The following is a 20,862-nucleotide window of genomic DNA, read 5'->3' as shown; positions in this document are numbered from 1 at the left end:
CTTGAACTTTTTTGTGGTAATAGGCTTTGTCAACATGTCAGTTTCATTCTCAGAGGTGTGAACCTTCTCAAGTAACAATTCACCAGAAGAAACCAATTCCCTAATCTTGTGAAACCTCACATCTATGTGTTTGGTCATTGCATGATACACCTGGTTCTTTGCCAAATAAATAGCACTCTGACTATCATAATATAATTGAACTCCACCTTACTGAATACCCAACTCCTTGACCAAACCTGTAAGCCATAATGATTCCTTTGCAGCCTCAGCTATTGCCATATATTCTGACTTAGTAGTAGATAGCGTGGTAGACATAACCTGTGGTAGACCTCTTGTTGAACATGATGCCATAGTCTATAGTACCCCTTAAATATCTAAATATCCACTTGACTACATAGCAACCCATTCTTCCCAGATTTGATAGAAACTTGCTCACCACACTAACAGCATGTGCCAAATCTAGTCTTGTACAAACCATAGCATACATCAAGCATCCCACTGCACTTGCATATGGAACCTTTGACATGTCTTTCACTTCATCATTTGTCTTTGGGCATTGATTAGTAGACAATCTAAAATGATTTGCCAAAGGTGTACTTATTGGTTTTACGTTATCCATGTTGAACTTCTCCAGCACTCTCTTGACATAGCTATGCTGAGATAACCATAATCTCCCTAAAGCTCTATCCATGTGAATCTCCATCCCGAGGATTTTCTTGGTTGCACCTAAATCCTTCATGTCAAATTCCTTGCTCAACAAATACTTCAATTTATTGACCTCAATCATACTTTTTGCAACAATTAACATGTCATCCACATAAAGTAATAGAAAAATAGACGAATTATCATCTAGGCTATTTACATAAACACAACAATCATACTCACATCTCTTGTAGCCAATCTTGATCATATAGGAGTCAAACGGGACTACTTCAACCCATAAAGTGATTTCCTTAATTTAAAGACCAAGTGTTCTTGTCTAGGTTGAATAAACCCTTCTGGTTGTACCATATAGATCACTTTGCTCCGGCATTTGTCCCCTTTTTTTGTCCTGTCTTTTACTTAATATGAGTCACATACTACAACAAAAACACTTTTGAAAATCACTATAAAAAGCACTCTTCATCCTAGACAACACCATAGGAAACAACAACAAATTCTTTGGAAAAAATAAAAAATAAAACCCCTTGTAGGATAAATATTCAATCAGCGCAAGCACTACACATACTCCCAGTAATGACATCAGAGTCAGCCACCCATTTACCATCCACTTTGATCACCGGCACCTTCCCTTCTGGGCTCACCTCGAAAAACCTAACAACAATCATCATCATCATCCTCGTCAACAAACCCAAAGCCCTTGAAAATGTTCCTCGTCCAGAGTCATCAGAATCCCCTGGCTGAATGGACCTTAAAACAAACCAAAACCCATCATCACGCACAAGTCAATAGTATATAACAAACAAACCAGACAAAGAAATTCTAGAGGGAGATGACAGTCTCCAAGAAGATCAGGAGCACCGGCAGCAGCCTTAACACAGAGTTCCCAGACCATTGTTTGGGTACTGAGAAAATGGGAGAAAAATGAGAGTAGAGAGTGAGCGTGAGGTGAGAGCGGAGAATGGTGATTAACTATGCATGTTGTGCTGTCATTGGTATATAATGCCTTTGTGAAGGGTAATTTTGGACTTTTGGGTCAATGTTCAAAGACTTTTAAGCCCCTCTAAAAAAACCATGAAATAATTTTCATAAATATTTATTAAAATATAATATTTTTTAACTATTTCTAAATTTCCAACACTTTTAATTATAAAGTTTCAACAATTCAATTAAAATTATTTCTTTAAAAGAGAATTTAAAAAAGACGACTTCCAATTAATATAAGAGATTTGAAAATAATATCAAATACATTATATTTCTTAATAAATATTTTTAAAAATGATTGTCAAGAAAATCACCGACCAAGTCATTTTCCATCTTCCTCAGAAGAGATTTTAAAAGCTTGTCAAAACATTTGATTTCTGCTAAGATTACTCTTATTATTTTTTTGGTGGGGCAACCATTTGATGCAATTTTTTAATTTCTGCCATTGAAAATCAGAACTAGAAGTAAAAAACTTATGTGGGGCATTGTTTGTCATACGTCTATGAAAAAATAGAAACAGTTCTACAAGGAAAAACAAATCAGGCTGTAGCGATCTCTATCTTCAAATATTACTTTCAATATTCAAATGTTGATTTTTGCTACCCCAAGCATAAAGGGCTGTCCCACATCGGATTCTGGGTTCAACATTACCACATAGGGCTAAAAAAATCTAGGCTATGTTTGAAAGTTGCACCCACGTATCAATATGTTCCATTGGCACCAAGCCCAACCTAAAGTTGGGTTGGGAATTCCCAGTGACAAATAAAATCCTCATTTCAAATTTAAAGAACATAAATCATATCATGGGTTAATTTTATTGAAACAACTTTAGTTATTAATTACCACGGTCCATAAATAACTTCTATATATGAAAGTGCTAACCAAAAAAATTTGAAGGTGACCTAATATGTAAATACACTAAACCTCAAGGGTGTAAATAAAATTAACACATCCTATTATAAATATTGGGAAGAGTAGCAGCAGCAGCAGCAGCCCTAAATACTAAATAGCCTTCATTACATGGCATATATGGAGATGGATGTAATGGTAAGGGCAAAAGAGTAGATACCGTCATAGCTAAGACTGACTGGTAAATACATTTATTATAGACAAGCAAGCTGTGAAGGTGGTGGCTCCAAAAGTCTGAGAAGCAGAGCAGATCTCACATACCCTTCATAGCTTTGGTACCAAAAGCTTATAGTTTAGAACAATTTCATGCATTGACCTTGGGTGCCCATCCTGCAACTACATGGTCCGGTGCTGGTTTGGTTTTCTCAAAGGACTCCCGAGAGAAAAGTAACTGCAGGTTAGGATTACACAGCATGATTGTCAGTAGAAAAATTAAAACAAAACTAAGGGTAAAATCCGTTCTTTTAATGCTAACTGTTTAAAGTTCAAACTAACTAGTATGTAAAATTTTAATTAGACTGTTAGAAAGGACACGATAAGAGAACTGTCTCTGAACCCGAATCAAAAAATGCATAGAGAACTTCTAAGATATACATGACGATGCCGAAGAATGTCTTTTTGAAAAGTCAATTGCAGCCATTTTTTTGCACTTCTATAGTACCCAAAATTTCCCTGAAAGAGGTTAATCCTGTAGGATCTGTTAGGTGGTAGGAAGGAGATTCTGGACAAGTTGCTGCACAGGAAAACCATCCTGGACGTCTGCATACGAAACTTTTAAGACAAGCATGACTTAACAAACAACAATTTACTTGGAAATGCCAATTTTGACAGCAGTGAAGCTTCCACCAAGGACCAAGAATAATGTAGATCCTCCAAACACTACAACTAACCACGAGCTTCACTCCACAAGTTTCATCACCTGATCACCACTTTACATAGGACTTTTGATAGGAAACATGAGTCCCTTTACACTTTTTTGCCCTGTTACTGACATGAAAGGTTCAAACAATATGACCTCAAACTACAACAGACCATAAGAAACTAGGAATCATCGCAGGCTGTTTATCAAACTGCTGAATGGTTCAATTTGAGAAATCAAGATTACCCAACAAGTTCATTCCTATGAATCTCGAAATCATACTCTTAGAAGGAAGACCTCAACACTTTTGATCACAATAAAGAGCTCATTAAACAATTAAAATGAACTCCAGATCAATGTAAGCATGTCACTAGAAACTGGCTTTAGGCTGGTAGAAATGTAACCCTAATCATTAAAACAACATACCATAAGGGATTGACTACAATAAATTTTTGCTAAAAACTTCATTAATGACCATGTGCAAATACAAATAGAGGAGGACGTATTACCAGTCAAAGGAGTGTCAACAGGGCATGCATACCAATTATCATTAAATGAGGATACAAAGGATCAAATGAATAAGGAGTAATGGTATATCCTACTCCTGAACTTGCAATCCTATCTCAAGCAATGTGATACCCACATGGTTGTGATCAGCATCTGAGTGACCAAGGCTCCAGAACAGGAATGATATTGCAACAGATCCTGTCTATGGATGGGATTATACCAAACCAGTGACTGTACTACATTCCCAATTATCTGTTTGTACAAACCATAAAGATACTAAATATATCCTAAGCATTTCAAGCTATAGCTACCAGATATAACCTAGATAGGGTTCTCACATCCAAGTGATCAAGCTAGCAAAGCAGTAATTATACTGCATTAATCCTGGTTTTCTTAGGCATCACTATTTTACAAACATACCAAACATCAACTAAATATTTTGGGCTACTGGGTAAAACTTAGCATGGAATAAAAGGAAATGTTACCAGAGTAACATAAGCTGCCAAGACGAAATCACCACCTACTCATCAATACATACATGACTCACATCTCAGAGGCAAAAACAGTAAATTTTGCTCCAGTAAAGAAGTCTAATATCAAAAACTAACACAAATTGTCCAGACTACAACAATATGGCATACCTTCATGTAATTGTGGACATGAGACAAGCTTTCAGGGATAGTCCAGTTCTTGTAATGGCCAAGAGCCACCTGAAGATGGTACAGCTTTGGGGCCAAACTTAAATCCACAGCACAGATATTTTCCCCATTGATGTAAGGACCCTGAATCAATCCTCAACAATTTAGCATATGCATGTCCAAATGAATGCACAAAAAATAAAAAAGAAACCCAAAAAAAAAGAAAAATCACTCTTTCAGTATAATGTGATTGTATTTCAAATAAATATAGTATAAACACATACATGATCCTTAAGATGGTCATCCAAGGCCTTCAATTCATCCAGCAAAGCCTGCTCTGAACCGTCATTAGGATCCTTGCTCTTCAAGAACTTGACAAAAGCAGGAAATATTTTAGATCCCCTGGAGCATATCAGAAGAAAAAAAAAACCCCTCAGTAATTCCAATTTGATTTCAAGAAAACCAAGATTAAAAAAATTCCAATCCTACTATTTTCTATTGTTTAGTCCACAATAAAACCCAAATAATAATAACAACAACAATAATAATAGTAGAGACAGGAAATAACAATAATTGCACAAGACTTAGTTCAGCTGAATGAATAGGTCAGTTTGGTAGCATCAATGACAATAGCTACTACATCAACATTCTTATTTTCCAAAATTAAAAGGATGAAATGCTGGTCTTCAGATTATAATATTAAATGCTTACATTTTAGAAGCAGGAAAACATATAATATTTTTCTTGTTTTCTAAAATGACCCATTTTTAAAACCAAAATTCATGTTTCCAAACATGTTTTCCTAGAACTTTCATCTTTTTTATCTTCTCCAAAAGAGACAAGAAACCTCGTCTCTACTTCGAAACAAGCCTAAAGTTATTTCATTTGTCTGCCACAACAACAGAAAAAAAATGGCTTTAATTCTCATTCCGTTTTGTTTCTTCATTTTCTCAGCAAAACTCCAATTGCAGATCAAGCAAGCTACCAAAAGAACACAACTCAATAACACCGCTTAGTCCTCCCGGCCAACATCCATTGGAAGCAGCAACCAATTCTATGGGAAAAAAGAAAACCCTTAAAAGGATGAACATTCAACCAAGCACTACACATACAAAATTGTCAAAATTTTTCTTGATCCATCACCAAAAAGCACATATATTAAGAAATGAAACAACTAGATAATTATATAATGCAGCTTCTATAGAAGATAATCGGAAAAAAGAAAACCCTAATCAGATGAACATCCAATCAAGCACTGTGGATGTATCACAACCAACCAAAAAAGGATAGAACAGGATAGAAAGTAAGGCATAAGATATAAAGGTATAAAAACTACAGAATCATACAACTGCAACTTTTACAAAATTTTCAAACTAAGTCTTGCCATTAACTGAGAGAGTGTAGGACGTTACACAGACGAATGTTCAGGAGGAGGAGCGAGAGGAGGAGATGGATGTTTTTCCTCAAGAACCCCAGTAATGACATCAGAGTCAGGGACCCATTTATCGTCCACTTTGATCACCGGCACCTTCCCTTCTGGGTTCATCTCCAAAAACCTAACAATAATCATCATCGTCATCAACCACCACCCAATTTGGCTCACACCCTCTCAAATCACAAATCACAAATCACAACAACCCAAAGCCCTCGAAAATGGATGGAAATACACGTACCATTGGGGCTTCTCGTTAACATTGATCAGATGCATCTTGTAGGGCACCTTCTTCTCCTCCAGAGTCAGCAGAACCCTTTGGCTGAATGGACCTAAAAACAAACAAAAACCCAGTGTCACACACAAATCATAGTAACAACCCAGAGAAAGAAACTCTTGAGAGAGAGATTACAGTCTCCAAGAATTTCAGGATCACCGGCAGCAGCCTTAACACAGACTTCAAAAGACATTGTTTGGGTGCAGAGAAAATGGGAGAAAAATGAGAGCAGAGTATGACGTGAGAAGAGAGGATGGTGATTAATAATAAGGGTATATACTGCCTTTTTTATGAGTGGTATTGACCCTTTTGGGACTTTGTTAGAAGACTTCGGGGCTCTCCGGAAATTTCCAGTGCCTTCAGTTTCAACTTTCAACATCATCTTTTTATTTCTCCACCAAAGGAAATATTAGAAATATATTAAGAATAGTAAGATCAAAAACTTCACTTTATGAAAAATCTTTTGCGATTAAATATTCCTAGTTTTTTTTTTTATATATACTTTGAAACTTTTTATTTCTCAATTATTAGAAATATTAAAAATATTTTCTAAAATAATTATCAAATACATTTTAAAAGTCTAATTTAAAGTGATTTTTAAAAAATTAAAAATGTTTCTTAATATTTTGAAGTGTTATCGGGTAAAAATTAAGTATTTGATAAATTTAGGAAACCAATTCAAATCATTTTTATACAATTATTTAATAGATGATTTTTTTCCAAAAAAAAAAAGTTATATAATTTATTAAGAAAATATTAATAAAATATTTTTATAACTCGTTTTTTTAAAAAAGAAAAGAAAAAAATCTATATAATTTATTAAGAAAATATTAATAAAATATTTTTATAACTCGTTTTTTCAAAAAAAAAATTAATGGAAGCTAATAAAAGTTATACATAATAAACTTTCAACCCCGAGCTTGTTTAAAAGTGATTTTGATTAAATAACTTTTAATTTATAGTGTTTTTTAAAAGTGATTTTGAAAGAATTACCGATTAAGTGATTTTAATTACTTCAAGTGTTTTTTTTTAAATACTAATCATTTTTCAAAAAATCATTTTTTATTAAATAATGTATCATTAAGAAAATTACCAAAAATAAAATTTTAAAATCTTTTTTGATTTATAATTAAAACTAAATTGATTTTCTTTTTATAAGATTGCTATAAAAAAATATTAAAAAATAAAATAGGGGAAGAAATTTCTAAAGTATATAGCATTTTTAAGTTATGAGATGCAATAATAAATAATGTTTATATAGGAACAAATAATTCGTTGACTTTAAACCCAGAGTATGTCTACCTCACAATCTTAAAAAAGTTTTTATTAGTGGAGGAATTTTAAAGAGAAAAAAAAAATTCCCACAACATTATTATTATTATTATTATTATTATTATTATTATTATTATTTTTCTCTATAAAGACATGTGATGTCCCATAGTCAATACAAGTATTGGGATCATCCCATTGTCTACTTTTGGAAGAGAATTGTTTCTTTTGTAAGTATATTTCCTAGGTTTCACTTTATATCTTAGTCAACAAAAACCAAAATTTGAAAAGGCAAGAGATTTGTGAAGTGGAAATTGATGCAAATCACAATCATGGTACCACCACCTCTCTATGCCAACTAGCTGGGTTTTGCCATTTTTCTAATATATCCCATGTAAAATTTGATTGAATTTAATACATTTCATTCAAATTTGATTGGGTTTTGTAGCTTTGAATACTTTGTTGAAGGAAAGAACTAGAGATTAAGGCAATTTGGGTTATTAGAAATTTTTGACAGGCAAATAAGAGATTATATTAGGAAAGCCTAGCATAGGTGAAAAGAAAGAAAAACTTTTCTCCTATCTAGACAAAAGCCACTTTATAAAATCAAATAAGAACAAAGAATGATCCTCTAAATACACCCTACTCCAATTCACAAAAGTGTACAAAAAAAAAAAAATTTTAAAGCTTGGTCGGATTGTTCAGTGTCATTGAACACTCTTTCATTTTTTTTCCTTCCATAAGGTCCATATTAAACAAAGGGATAGTCCTCCAAGCCTTTTCCTTTCTCTTACTCACAAAAGCACCATGTCAAGCTATCAAATTCCTTTTGATTGAGGAATGTAGGACCCACTACACATCAAAAAGATAGAAAAGTAACCTTTATAGCATTGTAGTCTTCTTACAAAAAATGATCAAGTGGTCACTAATTTCCTCTTCCATTTTACATAAATAACACCTATTTGGCATATTCCAACCCCTTCTTTTAAGCTGATCAATGGTCAAAATTCTGTTCCAAGCTAACTCTCATGGGAGCCCAGGATCTCCAAATAATGCTCCAAGGAATAAGTTCACTGGAGGCATGTGTGAGGGAACGGTAGAGAGATCTAACAAAAAAATGAATCATTCTTACTAATCTTCCAACTCAAAACATCCTTCACATCACTATACAAAACCAAAGGATGAATTTTTCGGAACAAACCTCTACCTCTTCTATTTCCCAATCATTAAAGTGTTTTGAGAACAAATGATTTCAACTTCCCACCTCTCCTCCCTCCCAATCGTTAATGGGTTATTGGAAATTAAAGGAAAAAAATTTAAATTTGTTAACCAAATCACACAAACATAACAACAAAAAATAAAAAGGGAACTTGAGATTATTAACATGATTCAACAATCAATATGATCCCTAGATTTTCTATGTTCAAAAAATGTAATAATATTCAACAATTCACTAATCAAAATAAAACAAGAAAAGTTATAATGGTAAAACCTTAGGAAAAAAAAAAACCTCATCTCAATTATCGTTACACTCTCTAAAAAACCATTTGAAATATAAAAATGTTAAATATATAATAAGAACAAATTCATTAGCTCATCAAGCTAATTGAATAACTCAATCTCTAGTATCTCGAGGGAAGTGTAATAAAACTAATTCAGATTTTACAATCCAATAAAATTTACCAAATGTAATTAAAATTTTGAAATTTAACATAGACCTTTAACTCTTATATTTGCTTTCTAATTTTAAAACCCAAAAATAGAAAATTTAATCGAATGAGAAGGTACAACATTGAATTTGTGTTGAATGCGAGAACAAAAATTAAAACCTTATCCGAGTTATAAAAATACGAATTATTTAAAAAGAATTATATATCTTTAAAATTTTTGTTATTATATACACAGATTAATACACTAAAGCATCATAGAAAATCGTACTTAAATTTCCAAAGATCGGGGTCCCCGCCCATAAACGTGTCTAGGTCAATGATTAAGGCCTTTAGCCATGTGGCCCTATTGCTGGTGAGTTGGGACCCGCTTCGTTGAATGTTTGGGCCTGGGCCATATCATTTGCCTTGTCGTGCGAAAGCCACGTGAGTCCGTGACCATGTTTTGGCGTGTGGGTCAAATACTATTGATCGCGTCATTTTTGGACTCTGGAAATTTGAAAACCTAGAACCACTATTTCCACCCATAACTTTTGCTACTTCTAGTGTCCTCTAGTCGAAACCTTGGAAGGAAGATCATTTATTTTCACGGAAATTTTAAGGAACAAAATACCTATTTTTATTCTTGTATTATCTAGCTAAGGAAATTATCTTTTATATTTTAAATTTTAAATAGAATTTTATTGCTAAAAATAATTGGGAGAATTATGTTTTGGGGGTATATGGGCCCCCAAATTAACAAAAGGTCCATGTAACTCTTCAAATTGAGCCCAAGACCCAATGAAAGTATGGAAATTGAGTTGAAAGATATCATCCTTCAGTATTTCCAAAAATGCCCTTTGTTGATTTTGAGAAAAAAAATTAATATTTTTGAAAAATACTTTTATTTAATTTAATATTTTTGATTTAATTTAATATTTTTAAAAAATGTTTTTATGTAATTTAATATTTTTTAAAATACTTTAATTTAATTTAATATTTTTTTAAAATAAATTGATTTAATTTAATATTTTTTAAATACTTTAATTTAATTTAATATTTTTGAAAAAAAATTATTTAATTTAATATTTTTGAAAACTATTTTTATTTAATTTAGTGTTTTTGAAAAAAAAAATTATTGAAAAAAAAATATTTAACTTAATTTTATAAAATATTTTATATGTGTTCTTAAAGGGTATATTTGTCAGTTACTATTTCATATCCTTCAACTCAATTTGAAGAGTTTTATGGATCTTTTGTTAATTTGGGAGCCCATCTACCCCCAAAAGATAATTCTCTCAAAATAATTTTTAAAAACTATTTTCTTGCCGATGATTTGTTCAATTTTTTAATTATTATTGTAGTTGAATGTTATGATTATAGACCTAATAAATAATAATAAAGACTAATTTACCCTTATTTCTAAAAAGAAATAAAGTAATTTTAATATAGTAACTAAATAATAAGGGATATAGTAACTAAATAAATAAATATATAGTAACCAAACATATTAATAACTTCTAACATCCCCCACAAACTCAATATGATTGTAAGCAGTATCGAAAGTTTGTCAACCAAAAATTGAAAATATGGAAGCGAGTATGATTTGGTAAACAACTTCACAATCATATTGTTGATAAAATCTCTTAGTAACCAAACCAACTTTGTATTGCTTAATCAAAGTGTCAAACATCAAATATTAGTTTTATACAAAGCAGAGAGTTCCTTAGTCATAGCTTGGGAGACGTCGAGAAGAACATGCAAGAGGATAATCAACAATCTTAGAAGGTGTTTGTGTAGCTATATGAGGAAAGGAAGGAGCGTGACAGTAAAAAACTAAAGTACTAATATTTGCATGAAAACATTCTGTATTATCCAATGAATGATCAATAAGAAGAAGTTCAAACTTAAAGACATCATGAGACTCGGTAGGAATAGAAAATATATATGTTCAAGGAAGAAAATATGACTAAAAAAGAAAGGCGTATGCTCAAAGAGAAGAAGTAGTAGAAGACACAAATCTAAAACCATTAAGGAAAGAAAGATAGAAGATATAAAATTGTCAAAAACAAGAGATTAAGGAAAATAGACAAAAGAAGATACAAAACCATAGAAGAATGAGAGAAACAAAATTTGAATTTATATCCAACAATATAAAAAGAAAGAAAAATAGAATTTGGTTTCATATCTAACAATATAAAATAATGAGAGACAAACAAAATTTGGATTCATATCCAACAATAAAAAAGAAAAAAAGAAACAAAATTTTGATTCATATAAAAAGATAGAGACAAACATAATTTGAATTCATATCCAATAACATAGAAGAATGAGAGACAAGTAGAATTTGAATTCATATCCAACAAACAAACAAAGAGAATGCAAAATTACAGTCATTCTAAATATTCCTAGATTTCCTTGGCAGTTTCATACTTCGTCAATCATATGTTTATCAAATTATCAATGGAGTTTTGATCCAAGTGATAATTTTGGAATTGATTACTTCCTAAGCATTTAACTATTTTGCATATTTTTCATCATTTTCATTCATAAGTTTGCATAGAATGCCAATAATATAATCTCATATCTTTGTCATTTAAAAACTTTTTCATTACATAACTTTAATATGAATAATTTTTTCCATCCAATTTCACACTAATAGATTGAAGGCAATCATAGAATAAATACAAAATCAAATACCAAGATCAAACAAAAAAAGAATTATGCATCCCATGATCAAACATGACAAAAAAGAAAAAAAAAAAAAGAAGAAAAGAATTCCACCAGAACAAAAATACGAAAACAATATATAAGATTAAATTTTTTTTTCATGAGATCAAATGTCTTATAAAAGATCAATTTTGCTATGATGCCATATTAAAATCCAAAAGAGATTCAACGAGAAAGAAAAAAAAGAAAATCTAAGATTTCTTATTATGAATTATCTTTTAAAATAGGTTTAACATTATTAAAATTTAAATAGACCTAATAAAAAAACTAATTTACCTATATGATAACTAAATATATATTAATTAAATATATTAATAATTTATAACAGAAAATGAGATTATCATAAATGTTCTTTTAAACAAGTTGTTGTCTACATAATACTTACATAGACATGTCACTCCTTTTTCACTACTCAAATTAATTTTTAAATAGCTATATTTATTAATAAAATAACTATATAGTTTTTTCTTTAAAGCATTTATTCCCATTAAGTATAAAAACATTTTCTTGATATGGTATTGATTATTTTATAGAGTATAATCACATGATTTGATATGATCATAAATTATTTTATTCCAAAAAAAAGAAATTTCCTAAACAAAATCGGAGAAGATAACGCCTAGATGCCATTGGGAAATGGAAGATGATTGGGGTGGAGAAAGAAGAAAAGGAAAGAGTGTAAATAACAATTCCACTTCAAAGTTCACTGTAGGTGTCAACCAGACACTAGGTCATCGTCTCCTCGTATCCACATATCCATTGTCCAATCATGTGTTTCTGACGTCATTAATGTCGGATGGCGCGTTTTCTCAGCCTCCAAACAACAACCGACCTACCCCTATGTATATTTGTCTATGTATGCATGCAAGTCAACAGTTTCTTCATTTCTGATGACTCTGATCTGAATAACCTGCAGTACCCATGTCAGAATCGGGTGATAGAGTGAGCCCACCTTGAAGGTACCTTGACAGATTTTCTTGAATCCTTGGAAACAGCTTTCCATCATGTGGGTTTTGTTTTTTCCTTGGTCAGGGGTTGTTGCTTTTATTAATTGTTGTCATCGTTATGATTCAGAATGAAGAAGCTTCGTCCAAGAATACCCTGTTCTGTTGAGGTGAGAGATTTGAATACTGATGATATTCGTTTCCATAATTGTGTTGATTTTTTTTGGGGGGGTTTGCGTATTGGTGATGGGGTTTTTTGTTGTAGTGGAATTGGAATGATGGTGTCTTTATTTCAATGAAATCAGATGTTTTTTATTATAATTATTGGAGATGATTGCAGTGTGTTGATATTCACTGTTTGAATTGTCCTTTTTGATGATTGTCCGCACCGCCTTTTTCTTTAAATATTCCATACGCTTTAGCTCTTTTAGCTGTTCCATGATTCTGATTACTTGGATTTTGTTTTTACTTCACATTTTTAGGTCTTCTGAAACCTGGTTTAGGTATTTGTATTATCTGTCATATGGGTTTCTTTTTGTGCTCTTGTATGTAGCTTGAAGATGAAAGAAATGGTCCAGGAAATGATTCAAGACATGATATTTCTATTTGAAAAGGAAAAAGAAATCGAAATTAGGTTTTTATAGACACTTCATTGATTGCCTTCTACTTTGAAATTCAGCCTTCAGTGCTGTTTATAACTTTATTTATTTATTTTCTTCTTCATTGAATGTTTCTGAAAATATTAAAAATATTTTCCAGGCAGCAGGGATTCTTGGGGGCGAAGTCACTTTCCCAAATCCACATTGATTTTGGTTCTTGAAGTACGGCTGATGCAGAGGAAGATAAGGTAAGTGGGTTCTTCCCCATTTGTTTTTATGAGAAACTTGATTTATGTTTATGCCCATTCTGTATTTGATCCTTTGTTTGACTCGACGCTTATGTATTTGTGCATTTTCTGGACAGTTCTTGATTTAGGTAGCGCTTGTGTTAAGGTAGCTGAAAATTTGTTGGAAGAGATGGAATCTAAGCAAATCACGTCTAGTGTTATTGCAAGATTGATGGGTCTCGATGAATTGCCACCTCGGCAGCCCATCCATAAACAGCAAAGAGTGCTATCTGAGAACTATCTGAGGAAAACTGCATCTATAGGTGTCAGGGAGAAGCGTTCTTCTTATGAAGGCTGTTCATTCAGGATGACCGCTGAAAAGCATCAAGAATTTAAGGATATTTTTGAAGTGCCATCAATACCAAGGATGGATAAGCATCATCATCCATCGCCTCCAAAGGGGAAAGGATGCTCAAATTTGACTGGAGGGAATGTGGCATTGCAGTTCACGGAGCCAAAATGTCTATTGATGAACGAGACGCTTCAGCGCTCTAAGGAATTTGATGATACACCGGTAGTGCTAGATTCTAGCAATGATCTTTTACTGGGAAATCTTCAGGAACAAGGTTCCTTTTTCATTAAGCATCTTCATAATGTGCAAGGTGTTTCTCCCTATCTCCAGTCTGGTAATGTTAGAGGCTTAAAGGCATCAAATGCTTCTAGCCATAGAAAAAATGAAATATATGGGAGATTGGAGAGGAGAACTGAACAAAGAGATGCTTTAAAATCATTTCAGAAACCTGGGAATGATCTTGTTCCACGCTCCCACGAGGAACTTGGTGCTAATTATTCTCATAATTTGTCAAAGTCTCGATTGCAGTCAGAGGATGACAGATGCATCTCCCATACAAGGATTGTTGTTCTGAGACCAAATCTTGGGAAGACACCAGATACAAGATCTCTTGTTTCAACTACTAGTCATAAAGGTTCTCAGTCAAGTTATAGGAGGCATAAAAATATACCTCATTCTAAAAACGAGGAAATGCATGTTGAAGCAAGAGAAAGGAAAGCATTGGGGAGTGGCATGGAACCTTTTGGGCATGGATCTAGAGTTTCTGGGGAAACTGCAAATGTAATTGGCAAGACAATGAAGCATATTGCAAGCAGCAGTTTTACCAATGTATCGAGATCAGGATTCGGAGGTGATGACACCTCTTTGAATGAATTTGAAGTTATGAAGCCCTCTTCCCCAGATTTTATTAATTGGAAGAACCGACACCAAAAATCATTTTCTTACTGGAATGGGTTTTCTGTGGCCGGAGAAACCAAGAAGCAACTCTCAGAAAGATGGAAGATGACCAAAAGTTGCCAAGAAATTGGGCTGGTTGGTAGAGGCAGTACCCTGGGTGAAATGCTTGCCATGCCTGATCATGAAACAAGGCCAAGAAATTTGGATTGCAAGCATGGTAAGAATAGCCAAAGCAATCAATTTGGTGCAAATGATGGAGATGTGAACTTGTGTACTCCTTTGGGCATTAGCAGTAAGGATGGTTGGAAGGATGGATGTGTCAAAAGTTCTCCAAAATCCGGATCTCTTCCTGCTTCTGCTTCCATTGGCAGTCATAAACCCATGACTGGAAATGAAGTTCTTCATTGTGATTGGTATATGACACCAGAAGAGGCTGTTGATGGGGAACCACAAAAATCAGGGAAGCAGAATTCTGACTTAAATGACCGTTCAGGACCCAGAAACTCAAGATTAAGCTCTCAGAAATCTGTGTCCATTCCTTTCTTGGATTCAGAAAATAATCATACTGCACAAGAAGCTTGTGTGATCTTGAGTGAGCTGAAGCACAAAATTGAGGAGAGTAATCTGTCTGAACAAAGTTATGGGGTTCCTAAGTTTATGAGTAGCAGTTGCTCTTGCTCTGATTCAGAAAGTAATCACACAGTACAAAAAACTCAGGTGCTTCAGCCTGAGTTGAATGATTCATTTGGACAGAATTTGCAGGTTCCTGAGTCATCAATTGTTAATGTTGCCTCCATAAGTGCAGTTGCTGACATTGTGGCTTATTCTGAAACAGAGGATATTGGTTTGTCGTTTGGAATCACCAATGAGCAGCAGTCTAAACCAATGGCCAGCATCTTGTTGGTGAAAGATGGAGATTCTGCTAGCTGTAACTCAGTTGCTTCAATTCTGGAGGTTTTGACAATTCATTCTTTAAAATAATACTTGAATATTTAGAGAGGATATTTTGCAAGCATAGTCATATAAATAATAAACCCTAAAACTGCTTCAAAAGTCATTCTTTAGTAACTAGCATTAGTTGTTTTAATTGGCAATTAGTGCTCTTCCTGCTTTTGCTCTGTCCCTCCGACCAACCTAACCACCTGATGATAATTTCATCTCATTTGAAACTTGTGCACTGCTTGATTGGAGCTCTTCTGGCCAGGTTCAAGCACGGTTCATTACAAATCCTTTAGGCTTTTAGCTGGGAATGTGGTCTGCTTGATCCTTATTAGATTAGTTAACTAAGGTTATGCTTTATGAAATTATCTTTCCACTACATTTTTTTCAAAATTCCTTGATCCCTAAAGAGGTAAAACACCTTAAACATTATAATTTCTTATTTTTAAGTTATATTTATCATCGATTATAAAGCAAGCTGTTGTTATTGGTTAATCCATGTTCTGAGTTTAAGCAAGCCTGGCCTAGCGTTGCTTGGGGATTCATTGTTTTAGTACCTATGAGCTCAAATGAGCAATCCTCATACTGTTCGCCAATTGATTTGCTTTAGTTTATGTCATCTTCAGCTGTCTGTCAGATAGTGTTGGCTACAAACCAATGTTTTAGTGTGCAGCTTTTAGCAGAAATTTCACCAGAGTTAATGTAGAGCACCTAGCTTTATGGAGGGCAGTTGAATTATCATTAGAACCTCAGCAGTTGGTTTTATCGCCTCTATATTATCTTTTCATGACTAATAAGCCCACAGATAACCTTTTCAGAAGCTTACAATTCTGTCTTTGAACAATTGAAGCACTCATTTTTCTATGATCTTTTCTGTCAAATTTTGAAGATTTTCATCCTTCATATTTTTGGTATCCAGTATCATGTTGTAAAACTTCCCTGACTCATAAAGTCATAATATTACAGGAAGGATCAATTGGATCCCCTGGTGGAAGTTCAGTTTCCTCACACTGCACTGGAACAAACCCAGAATCTTCTGTGAGCTTGGAGGAGGCTTATCAGCCAAGTCCAGTTTCTGTTTTGGAACTACCATTCAAAGGAGAGATTTCATCTGGCTCTGAAGGCTTTGAGAGTGTCAGTGCTGACAACTGTGGTTAGTGAACTAGAAAGCACCTTCATTCTCATATAACTTTACCAAATTTGATTGATGCAACTCATTTCATCTATGCTTTATTTGATAGGTTTACAGATGCAGCTTCAGCTTCTCAAATCAGAGTCCCCAGAGGCATACTCAGAAGGGCCTGGAATGGTCATCTCAAGTGATGAGGACACTGAGGAAGAATCTATTGGTCTTTATGATGAAAAAAGAGAACCAAGGGGATTATCCAAAGCCAGAGAGAGTAGGGATTTCTCCTACCTAGTTGATGTTTTAGTCGAGGCAGGTTTTTGTGGAAGCGACTTGGAAATGGACCTTGAAACATGGCATTCTCCAGAATGTCCAATGAGCCGTTTGGTGTTCGAGAAGTTAGAGAAGAAGTATGGTGAGCAGACATCTTGGAAGAGGTCAGAAAGGATGCTCCTATTTGACCGTATAAATTCAGGGTTGATGGAAATTCTCTGGCCATGCACAGAGATTCACATGTGGATGGGATCTGTGACAAAAAGATTGAGCTTCAAGCTGAGCCAGGAAATGATTGAGGAGGAGCTATGGAAAATCCTTGCCAGTCAAGAGAAGGAAATGAACAAGAATTTATCTGGGAAGGCATTGGGAAGGGAAACACGGTGGTTAGAGTTAGGAGACAATATTACTATAATTGGTAGAGAAATAGAGAGCTTGTTGCTTGACGAGCTAGCGGCCGAGTTCGTGAGTATGGAGAATTTTTGAACCATATATTTTCTATTCTTTGATAGGAAAACAAGAAGTGATTCTTTTTGGAGAATATATTTATGTACATATATAGCAGAATATTTTATCGAGTGAAGTTTGAGGCAGTTTTGAAGTTTTGATGTTTGAAGAGGATATATAAAATTCAGTGTGGTTATACCAGGATGGCTTGGAATCAATAGACATCCATACGAAAATATACAGATTCAGTGGTTTTTTTTGTGCTGAGTGTGGGAAGATGCTCTTTAGTTCTAGTTGTATACTGTATAGACAATACATTTATACCTATGATTGATTCAATAGTATGTGCTTGTTGTTTGATCATACTTATATTTCTCTATTGCAATATTAATGATTCTTTTAAAAAGAAGAAAGAAAATTAGTAAGTACAGCCATGTTCGTGTCCTGATATGCCATTGCATTTACTCTTAGATTAGTTCCAGGTTAATGCCAGATGAAAGGAATCTAGGTATGCCTGCTGGGCAATGGGATAACCAGGATTGTTGACACCACCAGGTACAGACAAGAGCATAATTTAGAAGAGATTTATTAGCAGTTTCAACTACATAGATGATGGATGGAGGAAATGGGAAGGTATGGGAAGCATTATATTTTTTTTTTGATAGATAAAGGAAATTCATTAAAAGCCAAAAGGCTAAAGAGAGTATACACGAAGTATACCAAGATACAAAGGATCAAGAAACAAAAGGTTCTGACCCTTACTTGGTGGCTAACCAATTTACAAAATCAAACAACGATAAAGTATGATCCTTAATATATACCCTAGCCCAATTCACAAAAGTGTACAAAAAAATGGATTTGATATCTTGATCATTTCTTTCCACATCATCGAAGGCTCTTCTATTCCTTTCTTTCCAAATAGTCCACATTAGGCAAAGGGGGGCAGTTTTCCATGCTTTCTCCCTGTATGGGAAGCATTATATGCTGAGCTAGTTTTGAAGACGAGTGGGAAATGTCGTGAAAGCTATGTTAAAATGACTTAGAAGTGAAAGAATATGACCTTTTTCTCTTCATTGTTGATGAAACATCAATACTGGAACTTGTTGCAGGACTTTTAGGTGTAAGTTGAACATGTGGTATACGCTCTGTGAAGACACCTAAGCCCTTGTCCCTAACCCAACTGTTCCTCTTCATCCACTTTCGACAATTGAATACAGGTTTAGGTGTTCCAACCAAAACACTAACGAAATACAAGAACCTACTCCATCTCATCAGACTCCTGTCCAAAGTTTAAGGTATATATATATATTCTCCCTTACAGACCCTCCAATCCATCATCAGTAGCAAAGAAATCTTCTTAACTCTCCTCATCTTCTTGTCCTCTCAAATGGCAGTTCAAAAACTCGTTTCGTTTTCAGCCAAGGCTGTAGCCTACCTACTGCTCCTCACTGTCACCATTGCTTTCTCTACCTCGGCGCGAGTTCTTGAGGAGCAACCAGAGTTGCCCATTTCCCTCTCAGGGGCATCCAATTCAGTTCAGCAGCCTGTTGCTGGTGTAGCTCCAATCGCTACACCTGCAGTGGCACAACCAAACCCTGGTGTGGCTGCAGCTGCTACACCTGCAGTGGCACAGCCAAACCCTGGGGCAGCGGCACAGCCAAACCCTGGGGCAGCGGCACAGCCAAACCCTGGTGCAGCAGTACAGCCAAACCCTGGTGTGGCGGCACAGCCAAACCCTGGTGCAGTGGCAGCTACTAGTGGTGGCATGGCTCACGATGACCATCCCTTGTCCTTCTTTATGCACGACATATTAGGTGGGTCGAACCCCTCAGCTCGAGCTGTGACTGGGATTGTTACCAACCCAGCAGTCAATGGTCAGGTCCCTTTTGCCAAGCCAAATGGGGCACTCCTCCCAGTAAACAATGGGGTACCCCTCAATAGCGGTAACAGTGGACTTATAAACAACAACAACATTCCATTCCTCACTGGCCTTAGTGGAATTACACCTACTGTGATTCCAAACAACGGCAACAACTTGTTCAATGGTGGCAATGGACTACCAGTTGGAAATGGGGGTCAGTACCTTGCAGGTTCCAGCCTTCAGAAGCTCATGTTTGGGACCATGACAGTGATAGACGACGAGATAACTGAAGGGCATGAGCTCGGGTCTGGTTCAGTGGGGAAGGCACAAGGATTCTATGTTGCAAGTTCTGAGGATGGTACTAGTCAGACAATGGCATTTACAGCCATGTTCCAGAGTGGAAGCTATGCTGATAGCCTTAGCTTCTTTGGGGTTCATAGAACTGCTGTCTCAGAGTCTCAACTGGCCATTATGGGCGGAACTGGGAAGTATGTTAATGCAAAGGGGTTTGCAACAGTCAAGACCATCCCCCCAACGCATCAGCAAGCCACAACTGATGGTGTAGAGACACTGCTCGAGTTCACTGTTTATGTTACCTACTAATATGTTGTATATGGATCTTCAAGTTTGTTGAAATCTCTGTACCAGAGATGGAGTTTACCAACTAATCTCTTTACAGGGCAAGGTTTGGTTTGTTTATGAATCCAGAAAAATGGAATGGTTTCCAATTTGTTTCCATAAATTTGCTGGCCCAATTAATTTCCTGAATGAAACTTAGGAGATGGACTAATATCCATTAATCACTTAAGTAAGAAATTAAATTTCATAAAATGCTAAAGAAGTAATCCACCTAAATCACATTTGAATTGCAAGAAAAATGAAGCTGAGGAAGTGCATATGAACTATGGACTGTCTGCTCTTTTAACTTAAGATCTCACTTTCCTCACTCAGCTTTATCAGTCTTCATGGGTGCAAAGCAAAAATAATACATATTCTGTTCTGCCTGTATTATGACTTATTAACATCTGAAAGAAATATTAGTGAAGCTGTTCCTCAATCCTGATTTCCATATGCTGTATCTCATGTTCTAATGTTCAACTTCTAAGTTCTAGCTTGTCTCATTGAATGCCCCAATATACCTCTCTTGATATCCATGTGTAGGCTTTCTCATTTGCAAATTTGCATTCTTTTGGTTTCTGAAAAATTGGATTGGCTGGATTCTTGGGAAGATTTTAAAAAGTATGCTGATAACCACTGGCTTTATACCTATTAGGGTTCTAACAGCC

General features: G+C 34.7%; 3 protein-coding genes across 4 annotated transcripts; 2 read left to right on the top strand and 1 right to left on the bottom strand.

Annotated features, from left to right (window-relative positions):
- Positions 1–2,671: 2,671 nt before the first annotated feature.
- Positions 2,672–6,508, bottom strand: DHAR (dehydroascorbate reductase). Its single transcript, NM_001281063.1, is given in 6 exon segments — positions 2,672–2,944; positions 4,561–4,701; positions 4,842–4,959; positions 5,970–6,113; positions 6,231–6,321; positions 6,402–6,508. Coding segments are annotated over 6 exon segments (639 nt in total). The 5' UTR covers positions 6,460–6,508; the 3' UTR covers positions 2,672–2,857.
- A 6,061-nt stretch (positions 6,509–12,569) lies between these two features.
- Positions 12,570–18,078, top strand: LOC100248502 (uncharacterized). 2 transcript variants are annotated; one of them, XM_019218360.2, is made up of 7 exons: positions 12,570–12,870; positions 12,986–13,025; positions 13,409–13,489; positions 13,615–13,702; positions 13,819–15,884; positions 16,836–17,022; positions 17,111–18,078. In XM_019218360.2, exons 5-7 carry the CDS (start codon positions 13,872–13,874, stop codon positions 17,752–17,754), a joined length of 2,844 nt encoding a protein of 947 aa, XP_019073905.1. In that variant the 5' UTR covers positions 12,570–12,870; positions 12,986–13,025; positions 13,409–13,489; positions 13,615–13,702; positions 13,819–13,871; the 3' UTR covers positions 17,755–18,078. The 2 variants fall into 2 exon arrangements, with proteins under 2 accessions (XP_019073905.1, XP_010646805.1); XM_010648503.3 differs by lacking the exon at positions 13,409–13,489.
- A 608-nt stretch (positions 18,079–18,686) lies between these two features.
- LOC100852526 (dirigent protein 25) lies at positions 18,687–20,314 on the top strand. Its single transcript, XM_003635179.4, has one exon. It carries the CDS (start codon positions 19,103–19,105, stop codon positions 20,177–20,179), a length of 1,077 nt encoding a protein of 358 aa, XP_003635227.1. The 5' UTR covers positions 18,687–19,102; the 3' UTR covers positions 20,180–20,314.
- Positions 20,315–20,862: the final 548 nt, after the last annotated feature.

The sequence above is a fragment of the Vitis vinifera genome, chromosome 13 (assembly GCF_030704535.1).
Source record: "Vitis vinifera cultivar Pinot Noir 40024 chromosome 13, ASM3070453v1".
In the NCBI taxonomy this organism is placed as follows: Eukaryota; Viridiplantae; Streptophyta; class Magnoliopsida; order Vitales; family Vitaceae; genus Vitis; species Vitis vinifera.
The sequence above is the reverse complement of the archived record's forward strand: the minus strand, read 5'-3'. Positions and strand labels throughout refer to the sequence as shown.

Coding starts and splice junctions, on each gene's coding strand:
- LOC100248502 (XM_010648503.3), top strand. CDS start 13,872: ATGGAATCTAAGCAAATCACGTCTAGTGTTATTGCAAGATTGATGGGT. Junction 15,885..16,835: donor CAGTTGCTTCAATTCTGGAG/GTTTTGACAATT, acceptor ATAATATTACAG/GAAGGATCAATTGGATCCCC. Junction 17,023..17,110: donor TGTCAGTGCTGACAACTGTG/GTTAGTGAACTA, acceptor TTTATTTGATAG/GTTTACAGATGCAGCTTCAG.
- LOC100852526 (XM_003635179.4), top strand. CDS start 19,103: ATGGCAGTTCAAAAACTCGTTTCGTTTTCAGCCAAGGCTGTAGCCTAC.